The sequence below is a fragment of the Scardinius erythrophthalmus genome, assembly GCF_964197995.2.
Source record: "Scardinius erythrophthalmus genome assembly, chromosome: 2".
In the NCBI taxonomy this organism is placed as follows: Eukaryota; Metazoa; Chordata; class Actinopteri; order Cypriniformes; family Leuciscidae; genus Scardinius; species Scardinius erythrophthalmus.
Window position 1 is genome coordinate 28,528,675 of NC_138222.1, and position 18,390 is coordinate 28,547,064.

At 37.5% G+C, this 18,390-nt stretch overlaps 3 protein-coding genes across 4 annotated transcripts in view; 1 reads left to right on the plus strand and 2 right to left on the minus strand.

Moving 5' to 3' along the window:
• Positions 1 to 2,817: 2,817 nt before the first annotated feature.
• apip (APAF1 interacting protein) lies at positions 2,818 to 5,410 on the minus strand. The gene is made up of 7 exons (XM_081359851.1): positions 5,195 to 5,410; positions 4,969 to 5,069; positions 4,376 to 4,424; positions 4,149 to 4,266; positions 3,935 to 4,070; positions 3,594 to 3,761; positions 2,818 to 3,514 (listed from the first exon to the last, which is right to left on the minus strand). The coding sequence occupies exons 1-7, from the start codon at positions 5,246 to 5,248 to the stop codon at positions 3,415 to 3,417; spliced, it is 726 nt and encodes a 241-aa protein (XP_081215977.1). The 5' UTR covers positions 5,249 to 5,410; the 3' UTR covers positions 2,818 to 3,414.
• A 2,249-nt stretch (positions 5,411 to 7,659) lies between these two features.
• cd44a (CD44 molecule (IN blood group) a) lies at positions 7,660 to 12,462 on the plus strand. Of its 2 annotated transcripts, none has more exons than XM_081359848.1 (7): positions 7,660 to 7,821; positions 9,218 to 9,383; positions 9,516 to 9,655; positions 10,822 to 11,217; positions 11,800 to 11,862; positions 11,966 to 12,044; positions 12,146 to 12,462. In XM_081359848.1, the coding sequence occupies exons 1-7, from the start codon at positions 7,752 to 7,754 to the stop codon at positions 12,339 to 12,341; spliced, it is 1,110 nt and encodes a 369-aa protein (XP_081215974.1). In that variant the 5' UTR covers positions 7,660 to 7,751; the 3' UTR covers positions 12,342 to 12,462. The 2 variants fall into 2 exon arrangements, with proteins under 2 accessions (XP_081215974.1, XP_081215975.1); XM_081359849.1 differs by having other exon boundaries at positions 11,824 to 11,862.
• A 2,448-nt stretch (positions 12,463 to 14,910) lies between these two features.
• LOC308687339 (excitatory amino acid transporter 2-like) overlaps positions 14,911 to 18,390 on the minus strand; it is a gene marked incomplete at its 3' end in the record, with an annotated part of 30,464 nt that continues 26,984 nt past the window's right edge. The window contains exons 6-11 of the mRNA XM_081359835.1: positions 18,218 to 18,344; positions 17,628 to 17,861; positions 17,288 to 17,482; positions 16,307 to 16,441; positions 15,878 to 16,094; positions 14,911 to 14,982 (exon numbers count right to left, since the gene is read on the minus strand). Coding sequence (XP_081215961.1) covers positions 14,911 to 14,982; positions 15,878 to 16,094; positions 16,307 to 16,441; positions 17,288 to 17,482; positions 17,628 to 17,861; positions 18,218 to 18,344 — 980 coding nt within the window. The remainder of the gene's footprint in view (positions 14,983 to 15,877; positions 16,095 to 16,306; positions 16,442 to 17,287; positions 17,483 to 17,627; positions 17,862 to 18,217; positions 18,345 to 18,390) is intronic.

An 18,390-nucleotide genomic window follows, 5' to 3' on the forward strand; every position in this document is an offset into this window, starting at 1 on the left:
GCCTGTGCTTCCCCCTAATATAGTCCTTAATATATAAGTCAATATCTGCCTAGGAAATCGCCTAGTGTTAATCTGCATCACTATTTGTACTCATTGTGAATACGCAGGCCACAAGAAGTAATTAGGTGTTTTTTTTTTTTGTTTTTTTTTTTATATATTACTTTTACTCAGGACATGCTAGCTGGCAACAAAGGATTCCATTCATTATGCTAAGCTAAGCTAGCACCGACCCTGTCAAACTAAAACAATGCATGCACTGAGACAAAAATGTATTTGCCCACCTATCTAAATAAGATGAATAAGCCCTATTTCAAAAAACGGTGGAGTGTTCCTTTAAGTGAAAGTTGTCTTAATTCCTCCGACTGTAACAGCTCAAAGGGAGGTCCTTTGAGGGCCCTAAGGACCATCGACCTTTGTTCCTGCCTAAAGACTGGCCGGTCACAGAAGCGTGGTATGCTGCTATGGTTGCCATGTAGAATTTGAGCGTAGAAGGGGTGCTCTTTTAGAAAAAACAGTACCAGTGGTATGTCACAGGAAGTTGGGTCTTCATTCCGGACTGTAAACTAGTCGGAGAAAACAGACCATTTAAGGGCGTAGTGGTGTCTCATGGACAGGTCTCAGAGATAGTATTCAGGACTACACCTGGAAAGTCCATAAGTTCCCATTGAGGGGCCATACATGGAGGGCCCACAACTCGGGTTGAGGTTGCCACATCGTTCCTTTCACCTGGGAAAGGAGGTCCTTCCTAAGGGGAATTGGTCATGGGGCTGCTGCTAACAGCTGCATAAACTCGGGGAACCAAGGCTGGGTGGACAACGTGTCCCCAAGGGAATGGACGCTCCATCGCCAGACAGTTCAAAGAATCTGAAGTATCTTCGGGAAGGCAGAGTGGAGTCCTTCTGAGGGGCAAGGGCTCTGATACAACCGTGGTTCACATTGACGCAGAGGCGACCTGAGCACCAAGCGTGAGCTGGGACCTGGGGTTTGAGCCAGTACTGCAGGGGCCAGCGGAAGTACTGATGATGCAGAGTCCATCAGGCCCAGCATCCTCTGAAAGGTTCTGAGAGGGGGGGAGGCCCAGGAATGGCTTCCCAAGCCTTGACCCTGGTGGCTAGGGGCTGAATAAGCGAATTGATTGCGAACGAATTGTAACCTTGTTTTACAATGTTTAGAACCCAGTTCGACAGTCTGGGGATGGCTTCCCAAGCCTTGGCCCTGGTGGCTAGGGGCTGAATAAGTTCGGGATACAGGCCGCTTCAGCGCACGATTGGTTTGTGCAGATACGCTGTGACGCCATAGGTTCGTGCAGTTGCTACTGCTCAGCCAATTAACTCGCGTAGATTCCTGAACTGCAATGGCTTGTGCAGTTTCACTGCGTTATTTAATAAAGATAAAGATAATAAACTGTATTATCATTTTATTATATGATATCTTTAATGATCTAGTATCAATTTTACAGGACACTGCAGTGAAATAAGATTGTCATATTGTATTTTGGGACCACTGAACCATATGGATATTCTTTCACAGCATCAGTTGCATTTAGATCCGTACCAGTGATGGTCTGCAGCACTTTTGAAAGAAGGGTGCATCATATTTGATCATATGTTGATTGCACTGAATAAGCTCATACAGTATATGACTGATGAATCCTGCTCTACAACAAGAGGCATTCCCTCAGAGATGAAATGCTGCAGCATATGGAGGAATGATAAAACCAGCCACTGAGGGGGTTTGAATCACCCAAGCTCAGTTCAGACCAGCCCTGTAGCTTCTAGCAGGCGCGGGTAGCTTGCGAATTACAGGGCCTTTGAGAATATTGTTCATTCAAATGGATGGGCAGGCAGAAGCAGTATAAAATGGATGGCAGCAAAAAAAAAAAAATGGCTACATGAATTCCCTCAAATAGCCTTTGATAGAGTCTTTCTCTGAGTCCCGACTCTGGTACAACACACTTGTTTTCAGCTGTGTGTCAGTTTTCATATTTCACTGACACTCAAGCTGTTAAATGCAGACTTACTAAAAACAGTTAAAAAACAAACATGTTTGAAGTTACAAAGGGCACTTCCACAAGAATTCTTGCAAAGTACAAAAAGGCCAGAGACAACACTGCCATCTCCTGGCTTTATTACCCAACAGACATAGTGCTATTTATGATTTAAACAGACCATATATATACACACACTACTGTTACAACTACAAACTTCTGTGGTCAGCAACATTTTTTAAATATAATAAATATTTTCAGTAAGGATTAGTGCTGTCAAATCAATTAATCACGATAAGTCATATCTAACACAGAAGATATGTATATATATTATAATATATATATATATATATATATATATATATTATATTTATGTCTGTGTGTGTACACTGTATACACACACATATATTTATGTATATGTATATATACACAGAAACGCACACATACAGACATGTATATAATATTTAAATATAAAATACACACATTTTTATGTAAACAAAATGTTTTGTTTGATGCGGTTAATCGATTTGACAGCACTAGCAAGGCTGCATTCAATTGTGACAATAAGGAAAATTATGTATTTTTTATATATATATATATATATATATATATATATATATATATATATATATATATATATATTATATTGTATTCTTTTGAACTTTCTATTCATTAAATAATTCTGAAATAAATGTATGACAGTTTACACAAAAATATTAAGCGGCACAACTGCTTTCATCATTTTGAGACGGATATTAGCATATTATAATGATTTCTGAAGGATCACGTGACAATGAAGACTGCAGTAATGATGCTGAAAATTCAGTTTTGCCAAAACAGAAATACACTACATTCTAAAATGTATTAAAATAGAAACTCTGTTACTTTAAATTGTAATAATGTTTAACAATATTAATGTTTTTTAATCTGTATTTCTAATCAAATAAATGCAGCCATAATGAAAAACTTATTTAAAAAATGTTTGAAAAATCTTACCCCAAACACTGAATGGTAGTGTATATCATCATAAAAGTATAAGCATTTGAGTGGACCCAATGTAAATTAATACAAGAATTACAAAACACAAATACATGTTTTTACTGTGTATTTATAACTAGCTATTAATGTATATCATTATACAAACAGCTTTCAAGATTAATGTTAATTATGACATTATTACTAAGCATCAAAATATCCAAACAAAAAGAATGATACTCATTAGCTCCAGAATGAATGACACTCATTAACTTCAGAATATTAGCCATTCTAATCTGCATTCTTACATTTCATTCTGTTTGCAGGTAATTGACATTTAACATGGCAAATGCTGAACTGTACATTTTCAAAACAGTGCGATGCGCAATGAGGATTTGTCATTTAAAAAACGAATGATGGTAACAGTGGTTAATTGTACAGAGTCAAATGTGTTAAACAATGCCTTTATCTTCAGTGGGAAGAGCAGAAGGGTCCAAGCCACACTGTTTCATCTGAACAGCTATGTCAAATAAGTAGTCATAACATTCACACCTGAAAAATAACAGTTTTAAAAGATAAATACATAGTGTACATACAAAAAATGAGGTGTGCATTTCATTTCGTAGCTTACATTGTCTTTGCCTTCTCCCAGGTCTCTCCCCAGACGTAGACTCCGTGTCTGCGGACGAGAACAGCGCAGGAATCGGGGTACATGTCCATGGCTCGGGCCATGCGCTCTTTCAAGTCTTTCTCCTCTGGGGTGTTCTCAATAATTGGAACAACTAGAGATTCATCATACCTGGGGCCAAAACACATACAAACAGTAGAGTAAAAGCACGATTTTCTTTACATCACAACTGTTCTTTTTTGAGATTTAGTATCATTTGACAAGAACACTTTACATTTTACTCATGTAAAAAATGGCATGAGTGGGATCAGTGACTAGTCAAGCATCTTAGCAGGATGTACAACCTGTAGTTTGTGTTGGAGTTTCCTTTTCGAATCCCCTTGATCATCTCTTGATGTGTGATGCAGAATTCCTTGCCAGGAAACATGAGAGTTGCCATGACAGCAGACTTTGAGTGTGTATGGATAACCGCTTGAGCTCCTGTGAAAGAAAATGACAATGCATTGCAAATACAGTACAGAACTGGAAGAAAACACTGTGTGTGGAGTGGACACGTACCTCTCATAGTGTAGGCGTTCATGAAGAGGGGTGTGCATTGACTTTTCTTTAGCTTCTTCTGTGGAGGTGGACAACTGATGTCCTTCTCATCAATGTCACACACAAACAAGTCCTCAGGCTACAAACAGGAGTGGAATTATGGTTTATTGGCATTATTTCTTTAAACACATCAACACGCTACTGATGTGTGGTGCATATGACTCATGAACAAACAAAAAAAGCCTTACTTGTATTCTCTCCTTCTGAACACCTGAGGGAGCTATATAAATGTGCTCACTGGGAGAAGAAATAATTATTGTATGCTGTGTAATGAATTCCATACATATTTAATTACATGAGTTAATTTATTAATTGTAATATTTTTGGCAGGCATTAAGTCCAAAACATCACAGTGATACAACCACATTGATATCATAATGTAGAAATTAAATGAATGAAATTATGAAAAGAAAAAACATTTTATGATTATTTCTTAGAAGAAAAAAGAAAAAACTTTTGTCTGCCAAATCAGTCACGTGGTCCAACTAATATTCATACAAGAGAAGACCCTGCAGTCCCCCAAGGTGTCTCGAGGTCAATAAGATAATACAAGTTATAATTTTACACCGCACATCATGTTTATTCGTCATTAAATGTACTGTATAAGGCAAAAACGTTTAGCCTAACCACGTGATTAAGGAGTCAATTTCTAAGAATTTGTTTAATACCTTCCTATTCTTTACCGTGGACATTTTTTACGTCACTGTCTGGCTCAAATAGCAAGTACATATTGCCGAACACAGTGGATTTTATTATTGCTGTGTAAGATGCCTCGACTAACCCATGCCGCAGGCTTATTCCTCCCCCGGTTCCTGTCACCCAGCCCAACTCATAGAAGAGTCTGCACAGCTCTGGGATCAGCACACGAGGATGTTCCTGATCCTTAAACGATAATATGTCGTCTCGTTAAGAGGGTTAATTATAAGCTTCTGAGACACAAACAATATCGAGTAGCCTATGCTATATCATGACAAAACCAAGAAGAAGAACATTATTTATAGTTTTACCCCTATCTTCTTCCCGTTGCTCTCCGCGTGTGCAGTATTCACTTCCGACGACATTCTTAAAACACTGAAAGAAGACTGTATAAAAAACTCTCAACGAAGTTCAAGATATTTACGACATTTCTGTTAATTTAAGACTGCAAGCCCAAAACAGCGTGATCAAACTGTTGCGCAACAGCGGAAGGCGGAAGTGCGGAACTTTAAAAGATAAAAGACTCCCAATCAGGGACGTCGGTAAATGTCTAAAAACACACACAAAAATAAATAAATAATAATCTAAAACCACAGTTATTTTAATATAGTTATTTTATCGGACAATCTGAAACCATAGTAATTATGAAACACCGTCTAGTATTCAAGTACCACAGTGTACAATTAAACAGGTTATGTGCATATAGGGCTGCACTTTGCAGTAGGCTACCTACAGTAGCTGTGTCCAGATTAGCATGAAAATGTATAATATATATTACATTTGTGTGTGTGTGGCTAGATAAAACGTGTGGGTGTGCTAATAGGCCTAAATGTGAATAACTTTCAAATAGGCTAAATGTGAATAACTTTCAAAATGTTGTAGACTATATTTACATTTCAAAGCATGCATTTTGTTTGCTCGGATGCTAAAATTGATGGATGCCATTTTCTAGGTAGCCTACCATATAGGCTAGTGCTGTATTTTCTGTGTAACATGAGAAGTGGTCCATGTGTACAACTATCTTTGTGATGACCAGTTAGAGTTTTAGACCATCGGAGTGAGTAAAGTGAGGACATTATACAGATTTGTGCTACCTCTCATTAAAACAGATTGAGATAGGTAGCATAAATCGATGAAAAATGCTATCTATAGCATACCTATCAGATTGTATACCAGCATCATATTCATGTGGTTTGAAGCTTTTTTTCAGCATCCATATAGCTACCTGTCCATACCTACCCCTTCAATGCAAATATATTAGCAGAATCTGATAGGTATGTTTCCTCTGTACACCGGTCCTCACTTTCTGATACCCCTTTAAATACCTATTTGAGGGTCAAGACCTGGTTTTAGGGATACAGTTATTATATTTAGGGTAAAGGTTAGGGTTAAGCACTTAGTTGTAATGGTTAAGGTTAGGGTAAGGGGCTAGAGATTGTATTTGTGAAAGGGGTTAAATGTTCCCACAGAGATAGCTGTACAAACGTGTGTGTGTGTGTGTGTGTGTGTGTGTGTGTGTGTGTATATTTGTCTAATGTAAATAACTGCAGAATAATAATTAAACTGGGGGCTTTAAAGGATTATCAGAAGGAATGAACTGTCTGATTATATGTTAGCTCCACATTTCAAGTCCATTTTGTTTAAAATAATAATATAGTATAATAATATATGAGAATTACTGTTTTTGTACATGGCTGTACAAACTGAACTCTTTTGATCCCCATCTGTCACAAGTTATTAGGCACAGTCATTTTGATATTGGCCACTTGCAAAATTATGCAGCTCATTGTCTTCTCAAATGATTAATCAGTTACAGAAAAAAAAAATTCCTTTTAATTTAATTTTATTTCCTGGAATAACAAAAAAAAAAAAATTGTATCTCCTTTTTGTCACCAGTTTCTTTAGAATTCGCATTTAAACGCTTGTTGCTTCATATTAACTTCACTGATAAAATTTCAAGGAAATATTGTCAAATTATACTGTAGTTTGTTAAATTCCATTTAAGATCAACAAGTTCCAACATGAAAACCAAAACCGCAGAGGTCTGGCCCGTGATAACCTCCTATGAGCCACCTTCAGTTCCTTTTACTTTTTCCCCCAACTTGAAGCAGGAAGTGAACGTGTATCAGCACACATGGGGCGAGGTCATTTTTCACACACCTGAGTCAACCACTGTAATGTTTGCAGTGACTCATCATAATAAATGGGGCCAAACTAGCTTATTTACTCCCACTGCTCAGCCTTTTCATTTTGAGAAAAAGCACACAACACATTTATCCAGACATGCATTTAAGTTAGTCACAATTCATATAGGTATCTAGGCTATATGTAATTACATTTTAAATCATGTTGTTCATTTTACAATACACTTGTTATGGGACAGGTTTGTGTTAAGGTCAGGATTAGATGTACTGTAGGGTCAACTGTCAAGAAATTGGTTACAGTAATTAGTTGTTGGTGTTTTTTAAATGTACATGAATGAAGAAGCAATTCGAACATATTAATCATTTTATTTAGATGATAGAAATAGTGCAGTACAATTACAAAATAGTGCCTACATTTACTTAGAAAACGATTGATCTCAGTGAAACTCCATGAGTTTCAATGTGTGTGGTATGTTAATGCTGACTGCACAGACGCAGAGAGAGAGAAAGGAAATGTGAGAGACAATAGTGAGGGTGTGTTCTTTATAGCACCACCCATCATTGCTCACCAAGTAGCCTACCTTAGTCTGAGTATATAAAAGACTCATTTCTAGAGGGTTCAGAAAATTACAAAGGAGAATCAAAGCATTGTAAGAACCAAACCAGTTCAGGGCCAACAAACAGGTATACTTTCCTTCATCTAGCACATGACACAGCACGGACCATGTGGACTTTGTTACTTGTGGTACTAGCTACTGGATCACCAGCTCTACTTCAGGCAGCCTCGGTTCAGGGTGAGTGATGGCGAATGTGTTACTTATTGATCTCAGAGGTGCCTCTAGCATAGTCTTGTCAAGACGCATACAGTGGCAAGATAAGGATATATTTACGATTTTAGTGCATTGACGATATTCTTTGTAGATAAATTTCAGATGTTGTGATATGGTTTAGGATAAAGGCCTTTGGTTGAATTGCAGAAACTTCATATCTTTGGAATGAAATTAAGATCTGACATGTTTTAACTGATACCGCAATGGTTTAAGATAAGATAGGATTCCAGAGTAATGATGTTTCTGTAATACAGCCCCTGGCTTGTTAAGTTTATTGTACATATAATACAATATAATAATATAATCTCCTTTACTCAGGAGTTTCTTAATCTCCTCCTCTTTTATGCCCGGTACACATTGTAAGATTTTGGGCTGTCCCAGATGAAAGATGACCAATCGTGATGATTTCTGTGGTCGTGACTCCTAAACGGTGGTCCTAAGTAGTACAGTGAGGTTCAAAGACGTCTGTTGTCAAGGTCTTGCGACCAACGACAGCCTGCGATACATTTCTGACAGTGATCGTCTCACAGTGTTTACTGCTACGACCTATGTCTACTGACCAGCCAATAAAAATGCAACATGAAATGGAGTATTGATCAACGCGACATGGCGCTAAAATTTAAAACTGCTTACCTTAAGCTCCATTTACAAAATTGGCATGCCAAGTTGGCCCCTTTTCCCTAGCCATGACCGCATATTCTCCTTTCTCGCTTCCTCTTTTATTTCAGCGCACATAAAAACCACAGTTCCCAAAGTGCGACTCATCTTGCTCAATTTGTTTACCACTAGTGCACGCTGATGACGTTTTATACTTCTATACTAACTTGCGTCGTAGCCAACGATTTAATATGTGTCATCAGCGTACAGTCTACATGTTGTACCCAGATTTATTAGATCCAGTGTGATTTGTAATGATCTTGCCTGCTACAGACTGTGCGATTCTGGCAATCCTGTAAGATCATACAGCAATCTCGGACCATCAAGTAGTATACCTGGTGTCTACTTATTCCCTTTTCTGCACACTATAGGCCTATATCAGTTGTTCAAGTAATTGATTTCTTTAAAATCACTTGCTGGTCTAAACATGTTATTTTGAAACAAAAACGAGAGGTCCTTTACAAAGTCGAAGGCTTACAGATGATCTAGATGTTACAGATGTGCTCATGTCTGCACATGCAATGAATCATTAAGAGATTCATCTAATGATACCTAATGCTAAATTGCTCATCCGTCACACTACAGAGCCTACATTTGGCCCTCATGTAAAGGTAGTCATTAGTATGATTATGCATGGAAAACAATTAATACATAAATAAAGATTTCTGCCTTTGAATATTTACGTTAGATTCTCTATCGACAGGTCACAGTAGCAGATGCAGCTTTGCTGGTGTTCTCCATGTTGAGGGGACCAGCCGTTACTCTCTGACTTTCCAACAGGCATTGGAATTGTGTCAGAGTTTAGATTACAAACTGGCAACACAGGAACAGATCACTGAAGCTTACCAAAAAGGTTTGAGAACATGCAGGTAAAGAAAACATTCTGAGTACAATAGCCTTAGCCTAGAGCTTAACAACATGTTCAGACATAAACGCACTTCTTTTGATTTTGCCGAATGGCAGTACTTAATTTTTTTAATGAACCCCACACCTTTGTTTAGATACGGCTGGATTGATGGTCAAAATGTCACGTTCCTCCCACACGTTAATGCTCCAAACTGTGACTCTAGTTCCACGGAAGTCACCTTCCACCCTAAAGCAGCAGAATATCTTTCTGATGTTTACTGTTTTAACCCATCAGGTGAGTGTAAAGCTAATGGAGTGTCTTGAGAAACAATATAAAAACATATATCTTGTTGACTTTTAATTTTCCTTTCCTCAAAGATTCATCAAACTGTGAAGATACTGTTAAAAGTAACTCAGAGGGTGCAACCAATGGAATCACAGCCACAGAAAGTAGAATTAGATTTTGATATACTGTACTTTATTGCAGACATTTTGACTTAGATTGCTTAGACTTACTGTATTAGTTTTACTTTTTGAGTTGAGGGGTGTGTATTGTGAAGAAGCAAGACATGCAGCAGACATACACTTCATTGTTCATAATCCAACCACGCCTAATCCAGGACATTAGTCATATCTCTATGACCTCAGACATTTTTACGCACATGCAGTACCACAATGAAGGAGGAAGCACAAAAGTTGCTGATCGGATTAGAATACTTAGGATGTAAATACTTGTTCATTATTTTTTCTTGTTTGACCATTCACTCTGTACTAACATAGCAAAGTGTGTAGTTTATCATTAAAACGCAACCTTCCGATCTTTAATTTTGTTTTGGTGTCAGCACAGCAATGCAAAACACTAATGTATCACTTGAATATTTAAATGGATACTTCACCGATTAGCATTAAGCTTTGTATCAGTAGAAACCCGGTAGTATTTTCGAATGACCGTGCTTCCCTTCCTCATGTCCCCCTGAGACATTTTGTATTGTGTGTCTGGAAAAAACCCTCCGATGACACAAAAATCGTAATTTTGCGTCATCGGAGGCTTTTTTGGCCAGAGGCTAGAGACTACAGCTAGTAGTAGGAGCTAGTTACGCTTGTTTTCAACCCGCCCATAGGGGGTGGGATCTCATGATAAAACGGCGTCTTTTCAGTTTCGAGTCAACTAGCCTAGTTGTATCATTTCTTCCGATACTGCCCTCTGTAACCGGTAGGCGTGGCTTGGGAGTGGCCTCGTAGGGCAGCGAAGCAAGTGCATTCTGGGAGTTGTTGTCTTTCATCCACATGAGCCAAAAATACATTTTCTGGCTTTTCTCAGTCTAGAAGGCACCAACTTCTAAAATAATTTCACATTTCTACTACACAAATGACCCAATTTAAATACACATTTATCTTTCCAGCTGTGAAATATCCCTTTAAGCTTTTTGACAGTAATATTTTATGTGTTTTCTTGCAAAGATGAAAAGCCACATGAAGACATTCTTAAGGAGGTCAAGACGGAGGGCTTTCTAGTAGATTTGGAGGAGGTAATGGGAAGAGTGAAAAGAGAAACTTCCCCTTTGAATGACATGGAGGTCCCCAGAACAGTTCTTCCTGATGTGGACATGACACCATCTACTGTTCCTACCTTGGACACTAAAGGCCCTACAAACAAGCCCAGTTTTGAGAAGAGCTCATCCTCTGTTGCCCCCAGTGTTTTGTTCCCTGATACAGAGGGGAGTGGATCAGCGTCATATTCTGAGCCTAGTCAATTCACAACAGTGTTGATTACCACAGAGGCAGCTAAGAAAGAATCCATACAAGACACACTTGAGGTTCCAGAAGTGGCTTCAAAATTTAACACCATTTATAAAGGTGAATGTCCCTACAAAATCCACACCACATTGCCCTCTTATATATTCGGCCAACATGTTTCTGCCTCAGAGTAACAATCAATCAATCAATCAACAGATCAATCAATCACCCACATGTCCTACATGTCTACTAACTCTAGTGTTAGAGTATTGGTAGATTGTTAGGTTGACATGTAGTTGCAAAGTTACTTATAGGCAGTATAATGTCTATTGGGGAGCATCATAATTAAGAGTTAGCAGATAGTAAGCAAAAAGACTACTAATAATCTAATGAGAGTTAGTTGACATAGTTACAAAGTTACTACAAAGTTACTAAGTCAACAGAATGTTCAAAAGGGACCATCAAAATAAAGTGTTACCCATTTTTTAACCTGGAAACAGGTTTCCAGCGGATTTAGATCCATCTTTGCACATTTAGTTTGGCCATTGATGATAGTTACATAAATAAGCTACATTTTAATTGACATTAATGTTTAATATCATCAAGTGGTACATAACTTAGATGCTTAAATATGCTGGTCAATTTTGTAATACATCATATTTTGAGTCATCATGTCGCATTACAAATGTATCTTCAATGCAGGTCGTAATCTCGATTTATCTCCAGACATACCAGAATCAGCCAGACAAGAGGAGGGACCATCTAGTAAGTTCATGTGACAGCACTGCAGATACCATCAGTTTCTTCACTTTTTACTTACCTGACATAATGTAAATCTGTCAATTTACCACGTTTCTCTCCTCTGCAGCTTGGTTGATAATCTTTGCATTCTGTGTGGTTGTTGGAGGTATCGTATGCATACTTGCTGCTATTGCCACTAGAGACAAGTAAGTTTACTTTTTAGATTTGTTTCTTCTTCAGTAAATTCATCACAATTATCTGCCATTGAAGCCTGGCTTTAGTTTACTGAATGTAACTCCTTACTTAGGTGGTATGGACCGAGACAGAGCACAAACATCACGACTGAGGAGAACAACAAAGATTACAGTAAAACAGAAACTCTGCCACTGTCAGAGAAAGAGCAGGAGATAGTGGCACTGATGAGTGTTACGACCCTGAATGGTAAAACAGAGGACATTACAGCTACCTGTCCGGATGAGCACGAGAAAGAGTATTTAATGTAACACAGGTGAAGCTGATGGAGAGAAATGGCTAACATTGCCAGAGCCTGAGCTTTAAATAAAGCTCTCAAAATAGATCAAAATAATAATAATAATAATAATAATAATAATAATAATAATACACAGTATGCCAAATAAAAAGTATCTTTAAATAGTAAAAAAAAGAAAAAGATAGTGGACACTGTGTAGGTTTGAAAACTCTGCTGTCGCTTTCATTTGCACTGATGACTTTCTTTTTTTTTTTTTTAATAGAGTGCAATTTTCTTACATTTTGTTGCTTCAGAATTTTTTTTTTTTTTTCATTTCATATTTCTTTTCCTTTTTAAAGTATTATTTCAATAATAGAAAATGATTATTATCTCTTATTGACTGACGATTAAGAATGATATGGTGAGAAAACATTTTATACTGGTTTTCATCTGTTTGTAAGTACTATGTACTGTGTGAGAAATGATGCATTTCTGAATGTTAGATATTGCCCTGTCTTTTATAAATAGAGATACCATATCCAGTTTGTATTCCAATGAGGCAATTGCAAATCTTTGCATTTATTAAATTACCCATAAATATATATTTTGCCAGCTCTCAGAGCACATTTCTTTCAATAAAATGTATGATATGTCAAATCTACAGATATTTTAATAAAATAAATTTGACACCCACTGCCTAAAGACTTGAAAAGTGAAGAAAAACAAGAAACACTTTTAGACAAGAAGCATTGCCTTTATTTACAATTTGTTATAGGTATTTAATAGAAAAATAGAGGAAAAGGACAAATTTAAAAAGTGGACAGTTTGGTAGACAAAGTTATACAATGTCTTTGTAACCAAACAGGGTTGCACAAATAAAAAGAGCAGGATAGTCACATTTATACCATACATCACAGTACCTCTAGATGTGTCAGGCCCTGCCTGAACAGATATTCCAACAGTGCACACATTTATATTACAGATTCTGTATCTACTGTAGGTTGCACTTTATTTTCTCTGCACTCTACAGGGCTGTCAAATCTGTAGCAAGCCTGGTTTATAATTATTCATAATTTGACTTTTTCCCCTAGTGTCATTATCCCTAACAAAATGTTTAACAATACACAAATTTTGAGACAAAATAACAGTGAAAAATATGCTTACATTCCAAACATGTTAACTCATCAGTCAGTGTTTCACAGCCACCTGTTCCAAATGACGTATACGGTACATAGTGATAACTAAGACAACCTTTTACACTCTAATCTACCTAGTAAAATAATATACGCAAGTGAATACATGCATTGCCGTTGTTTTATAAAACAACAGACAAAAAAGTGATGAAATTTATACCACACTTAAGTTTGCATGAAAAATATATCTAAAATAAGACAGCATATATATGTGTATTTATTTATTTACAGAAAGTGCAAGGAGGCACTTTAATGAGAACATTTTAAGATTCTGGTGCAAAATAGGAATGTTTATTGTGTTGCTATAATAGCAATTAAAAACTACTAAATTAAATGGTGCAGATTTAATGATAAATCTCAATTCTGTCATCTCTTAACATGCTAACAACCTGAGCACCAACCAACATAAGAGCCTCTATTATCAGCACGTATATAGAATCCATTCAACTGGACTTAATATCTGAGTATCCAAAATGGCTCCTCAGAGAATCAAAGACTACTATTGATCTACGATCCAAGAAAATGGGATAGCATTTGATATTAATGTCATAAAGTCTTCTGGCTGCACCGTTTGCAGTTGATGTCTTCAAGGCAAGATTGCAACTTAGCAAATAAATACATAAATAAATCGATAACTTAACAAAGCACACAGATACGTACAAAACCTACACACATGCAAGTCCCTTCCCTCAACCAAAAACACGCATAAATATCTGAATATCTTCTTATGCAGTCCACTATGTAGGATATTAAAGCCACCATTCCTTTCAGATAACGCCAATCAACTCAATGTCATACTTTATGTCTAATCGCTCTGTAATTGCTGACGTGGCACTTACGTCGGGTGGCATCTAAAAATAAGTGGCAGCATTTAGAGGCAAACCACTATTTCAGAACCTCTAAGTACATTGGTAAGCTCTTATAAGAGGCTGATCTGGAGTGCCGCCACCAAGGGTTAATCCACCTAAGCCAAGCCAGTCAAAGGTATCTTCAGCAAACAAACTGCACTTCTCTCCTCCTGCCACTAGTAGTGCTCTAGGGTCAGTCTGGGGTCCCAGGCTGGACAAGCCATTGTGATCCTTCTATGTGGTAGCCTTAAGGCAGCAGGTTTCAGATCGATCGCCAAACCCAAGGCCTAGAACTATCATAATCCTTGAGTGTGAATAATAATGTATGAGGCTGAACCAGCTGAACCACTACGAGCACCTGCTACTTTCGAGCTACATTCTCTTCCCTTTGTGAATCAAATGAACTGAGATTGTCATACAAAAGTCAGTGCTTGTGCATGTGAAAAGTTCTGTGGTAACTTCTGATTGTTTATTTATATGTATAAAATTAGCATTTGGTTTTCACCAGAAAGGATAAGCTTGTGGGACTCAGGATAAGGCGGAGCTGGATCTGTGTGCTGTGTTACTCGCGTATCCATGGTTCCTCCTCAACAAGTGAGAACTCCGCAGGGGAACCATTTGAGGCCAAGGTTACCTGAAAGCAATTATCAGGGACAACTAACTGTTGGACCAAGGCACAGTCAAAATGCATTAACCGGTGCTAACTAAACTGTTTATGGTTTGGAGCAGAGAGTCTGATATTTTAACAGTGTAATTTACATCCAAATTCACAGAAATGTACCCACCACAAGACAGATAATAATTAGCTGCAGCGGGATTCCTTACAGAATGCTGAAAGACTGAATACAGATAGAGAAAATCATTTGAATTATCATATTTTGTATATACAAACTTTGCATTTTTTTCCTTATTGCAGTGAATCTCTGCCCAAAGCTAATCTTCTAAAAGTGTCACGCGTGCTACCACACAGACCTATGCATTCTTGAAACACAGGGTAAAAATGTCTACTCAAGTGCAGTGAAAAAGAGGCAAACACTGCAGTTTTCTTACTGATGGAAAACAATCACTTTTCTGTCAAGCTTAAAAACATTCAGCTTGAAAGAATGAAATAGCAGCCTTTGTCGTCTCAAAATGTAGATGGTAAAAACGAGGTGCGCATTAATGCTTTGTATCACTTTCATTTTTTGTTGAGAACAGCCAAAGGCAACTTGGCATTAGTACAATGCAAAACTTTAAGTGCATAATTGTACACACGTATAGAATTGCCAAAATAGATCATATCCAAATACTGATAAGAATAATACAAAGCCTGCAGAAAAACTGCTATTTCACTGAGTACCAGAACAAATAAATAAACCATATTTATTTATTCCATCGTTTTGTTTCATTTCTTATGCCTTCACATCAGGAATGATCAAAAAATACAAAAGTGTAAAAAAAACAACAACTCACAATGATACATACAATGTCGGGGAAAGAAATAAAAGCATCTACATACAGGTTTCTATGTCTGTGAGAGTGAAATGTACCTTGCAGTCATCTATCTGGACCGGCTGATAGGAGTTGTGAGATGTATATACACCGTGGTTAGTGTTATTCTCAAAAAAAGATTGTGTCTTGGCCATCTCAAAGTCATCTGGCCTTTGCTGCGCATCAAATAGGTCAAGCTCATCTTTGGAGAGGTGGTACACGATTCCCGCCCCGTACGAGTCACCAACGACATTGACTGATGTTCGGAAACGGTCCCTGTTTGATAAAGCAGGAGGAAACAAAGAAAGGTACCACATCTCTCCAGGCTAAAACGACTCCAAATGCCATTAGGGCTTGTATCAACATGCAAAGCAAATGGTTATACATGCCACGACACTAAATCTTAAACTGTAGATCATTTTTGATTGACAACTAATCCTTGAGCTAAAATCACTAAATCAGTAGGGAGAGAGATTGATTTAACTTACAGTAACCAGTCGACTGCTACCAGTAAACTGATGTCTTGAGTCGGTAGTCCCACAGCTGTCAAGATCAGAAGCATCGTCACCAGACCGGCACTGGGAATACTGGCTGCTCCCACGCTAGCGAGAGTCGCTGTAAGGCTACAAACAAAACATACATTTTTCATTTGATTAGCTGCAAACTTTAAGAATAATACATCACTTGGCTCTCATTCATGTGATTTTATCAACATTTGTTTCAAACAAGTAGCATGCAGACCACTAAAGGAATAATTATCCTAAAAAAATTCAATTCTGTCAATATTTATTCACCTTCATGTCAATGCAAACTCATACTCGGCCTGTGATTGTCTTTTCTGTGGAACTCAAGAGAACTTTCAAAGAATCTTCAAACAGCTATGGTTCATATAGCAACAGGTCATAGTGACCACATCTGTAAAGCTATAAAATACACTACAGGTATATTATATATTATATACTACATACATCCCAAGCCTTCTAAAACAATATGATAGCTTTATATGACAGACTGACTAAAATTTAAGTCTTCATTTACTGATAATCATCCCACTGATGGACTGTCATGCGCTGTTATCAGATTGAGTTCTCCAGAACCGGATCATAAACTCATAAAAGGAATCACTATTTTGAGCTGATTCTTTTCAGTGAACCAGTTGCTTGGATTCACAAATCAGATTGTTCTATCATTCTTAATGAGGGAATGTACCCAATAATATAATAGCACACAATTCCTAGGAACTATAGATGTAATTTTAAGAGCTTGCAGACGTTATCACTAAGAATGTTGTATGGCAAGAATCTTCTTTTTTTGTTCCACAGACAAAAAGGCGGTAAACAGGTTTGGAACAACATGTGGACGAGAAAACCATGATTGAATTCTCATTTAATTTTATGTAGCCACCAATGAATTAGTGTAAAGCACATATTTACATGCATTTCTCTCTTTGTCTAGACGTTTGGTCTTACCTAACTGTCACTATCTGGCCAGGGTCAAGTTCTATTCCATTCATCTGGGCAATAAAGATGGCCGCTACTGCCTCATAAAGCGCTGTACCGTCCATGTTGATCGTTGCTCCAACAGGTAATACAAATCGAGTGACTCTCTTGTCAATGCCCAGATTTTCCTCCAGACAGCGGAAAGTGACAGGTAATGTCCCAGCACTACAAAAGAGGCATATCAAGATTTCCGGTTTACTTCTGAAGATGCCAAATGAAACAATAGCCTTCCCTCTCTTTAACTCGACGTGACTAAAAATTCTCAAAAGTAAAAACATGGCACAATTTGAGGAAAAGTTCTATAATTTACCTAGAAGCTGTTCCTAAAGCGGTGACCCAAGCCTGGAAAATTCCCATGAAGAATGTATATGGGTTTTTCCGAACAATAACAAAATATATTAAGGGAAGGAACATGGCTCCGTGAATGAAAAGTCCAACGATGACAGTGACCATGTACATTCCAAGCTGCTTGGCCACCACCTCCAGATCATTAATTGAAATAATCTTCCCACAGATCAGACACGCAATACCAACGGGGGAATACCTGTTACAGGACAGAGACGTGCAGCAAAGTCAATAGCCATTAACACTACCGTTCAAACGCTTATGGTCAGTAAGATTTCTTAAAATAAATGAATACTTTTATTCAGCAAGGACACATTAAATTAAACAGCACTATTCTGCTTCAAATAAATGCTGTTCTTTTTAACTTTCTATTTCTACAAAAATGCATCACGGTTTCCACAAAAATATTAAGCAACTGTTTTTATAATATAAATGCAGCCTTGGCGAGCATAAGATTTATATATGTCAGTTAATAAATCAGTCAACAAATGGACTACTAAAGGTAGAAAATGGACATCATGTAAACTTTACTCATTAATAATCATAAAAGCTGACCACATGATCATGCCGACAAGCTTCATAACGATCTCGTTGAGAACGTTGAAGAAATCGAGCATCAGCTTGGCCTTTTCTCCCATCTTTCCCATACAAATGCCGAATGCCACAAAGAACCCAATGATACCTAGAGAAACACACAATGACACCATGTTAATGTGAGGTACATGACT

Coding starts and splice junctions, on each gene's coding strand:
- apip (XM_081359851.1), bottom strand. CDS start 5,248: ATGTCGTCGGAAGTGAATACTGCACACGCGGAGAGCAACGGGAAGAAG. Junction 4,425..4,968: donor GGAATAAGCCTGCGGCATGG/GTTAGTCGAGGC, acceptor TTCTTCTCCCAG/TGAGCACATTTATATAGCTC. Junction 3,762..3,934: donor AACTCCAACACAAACTACAG/GTTGTACATCCT, acceptor TTTTGGCCCCAG/GTATGATGAATCTCTAGTTG.
- cd44a (XM_081359848.1), top strand. CDS start 7,752: ATGTGGACTTTGTTACTTGTGGTACTAGCTACTGGATCACCAGCTCTA. Junction 7,822..9,217: donor TCAGGCAGCCTCGGTTCAGG/GTGAGTGATGGC, acceptor CTCTATCGACAG/GTCACAGTAGCAGATGCAGC. Junction 9,656..10,821: donor TTACTGTTTTAACCCATCAG/GTGAGTGTAAAG, acceptor TTTCTTGCAAAG/ATGAAAAGCCACATGAAGAC.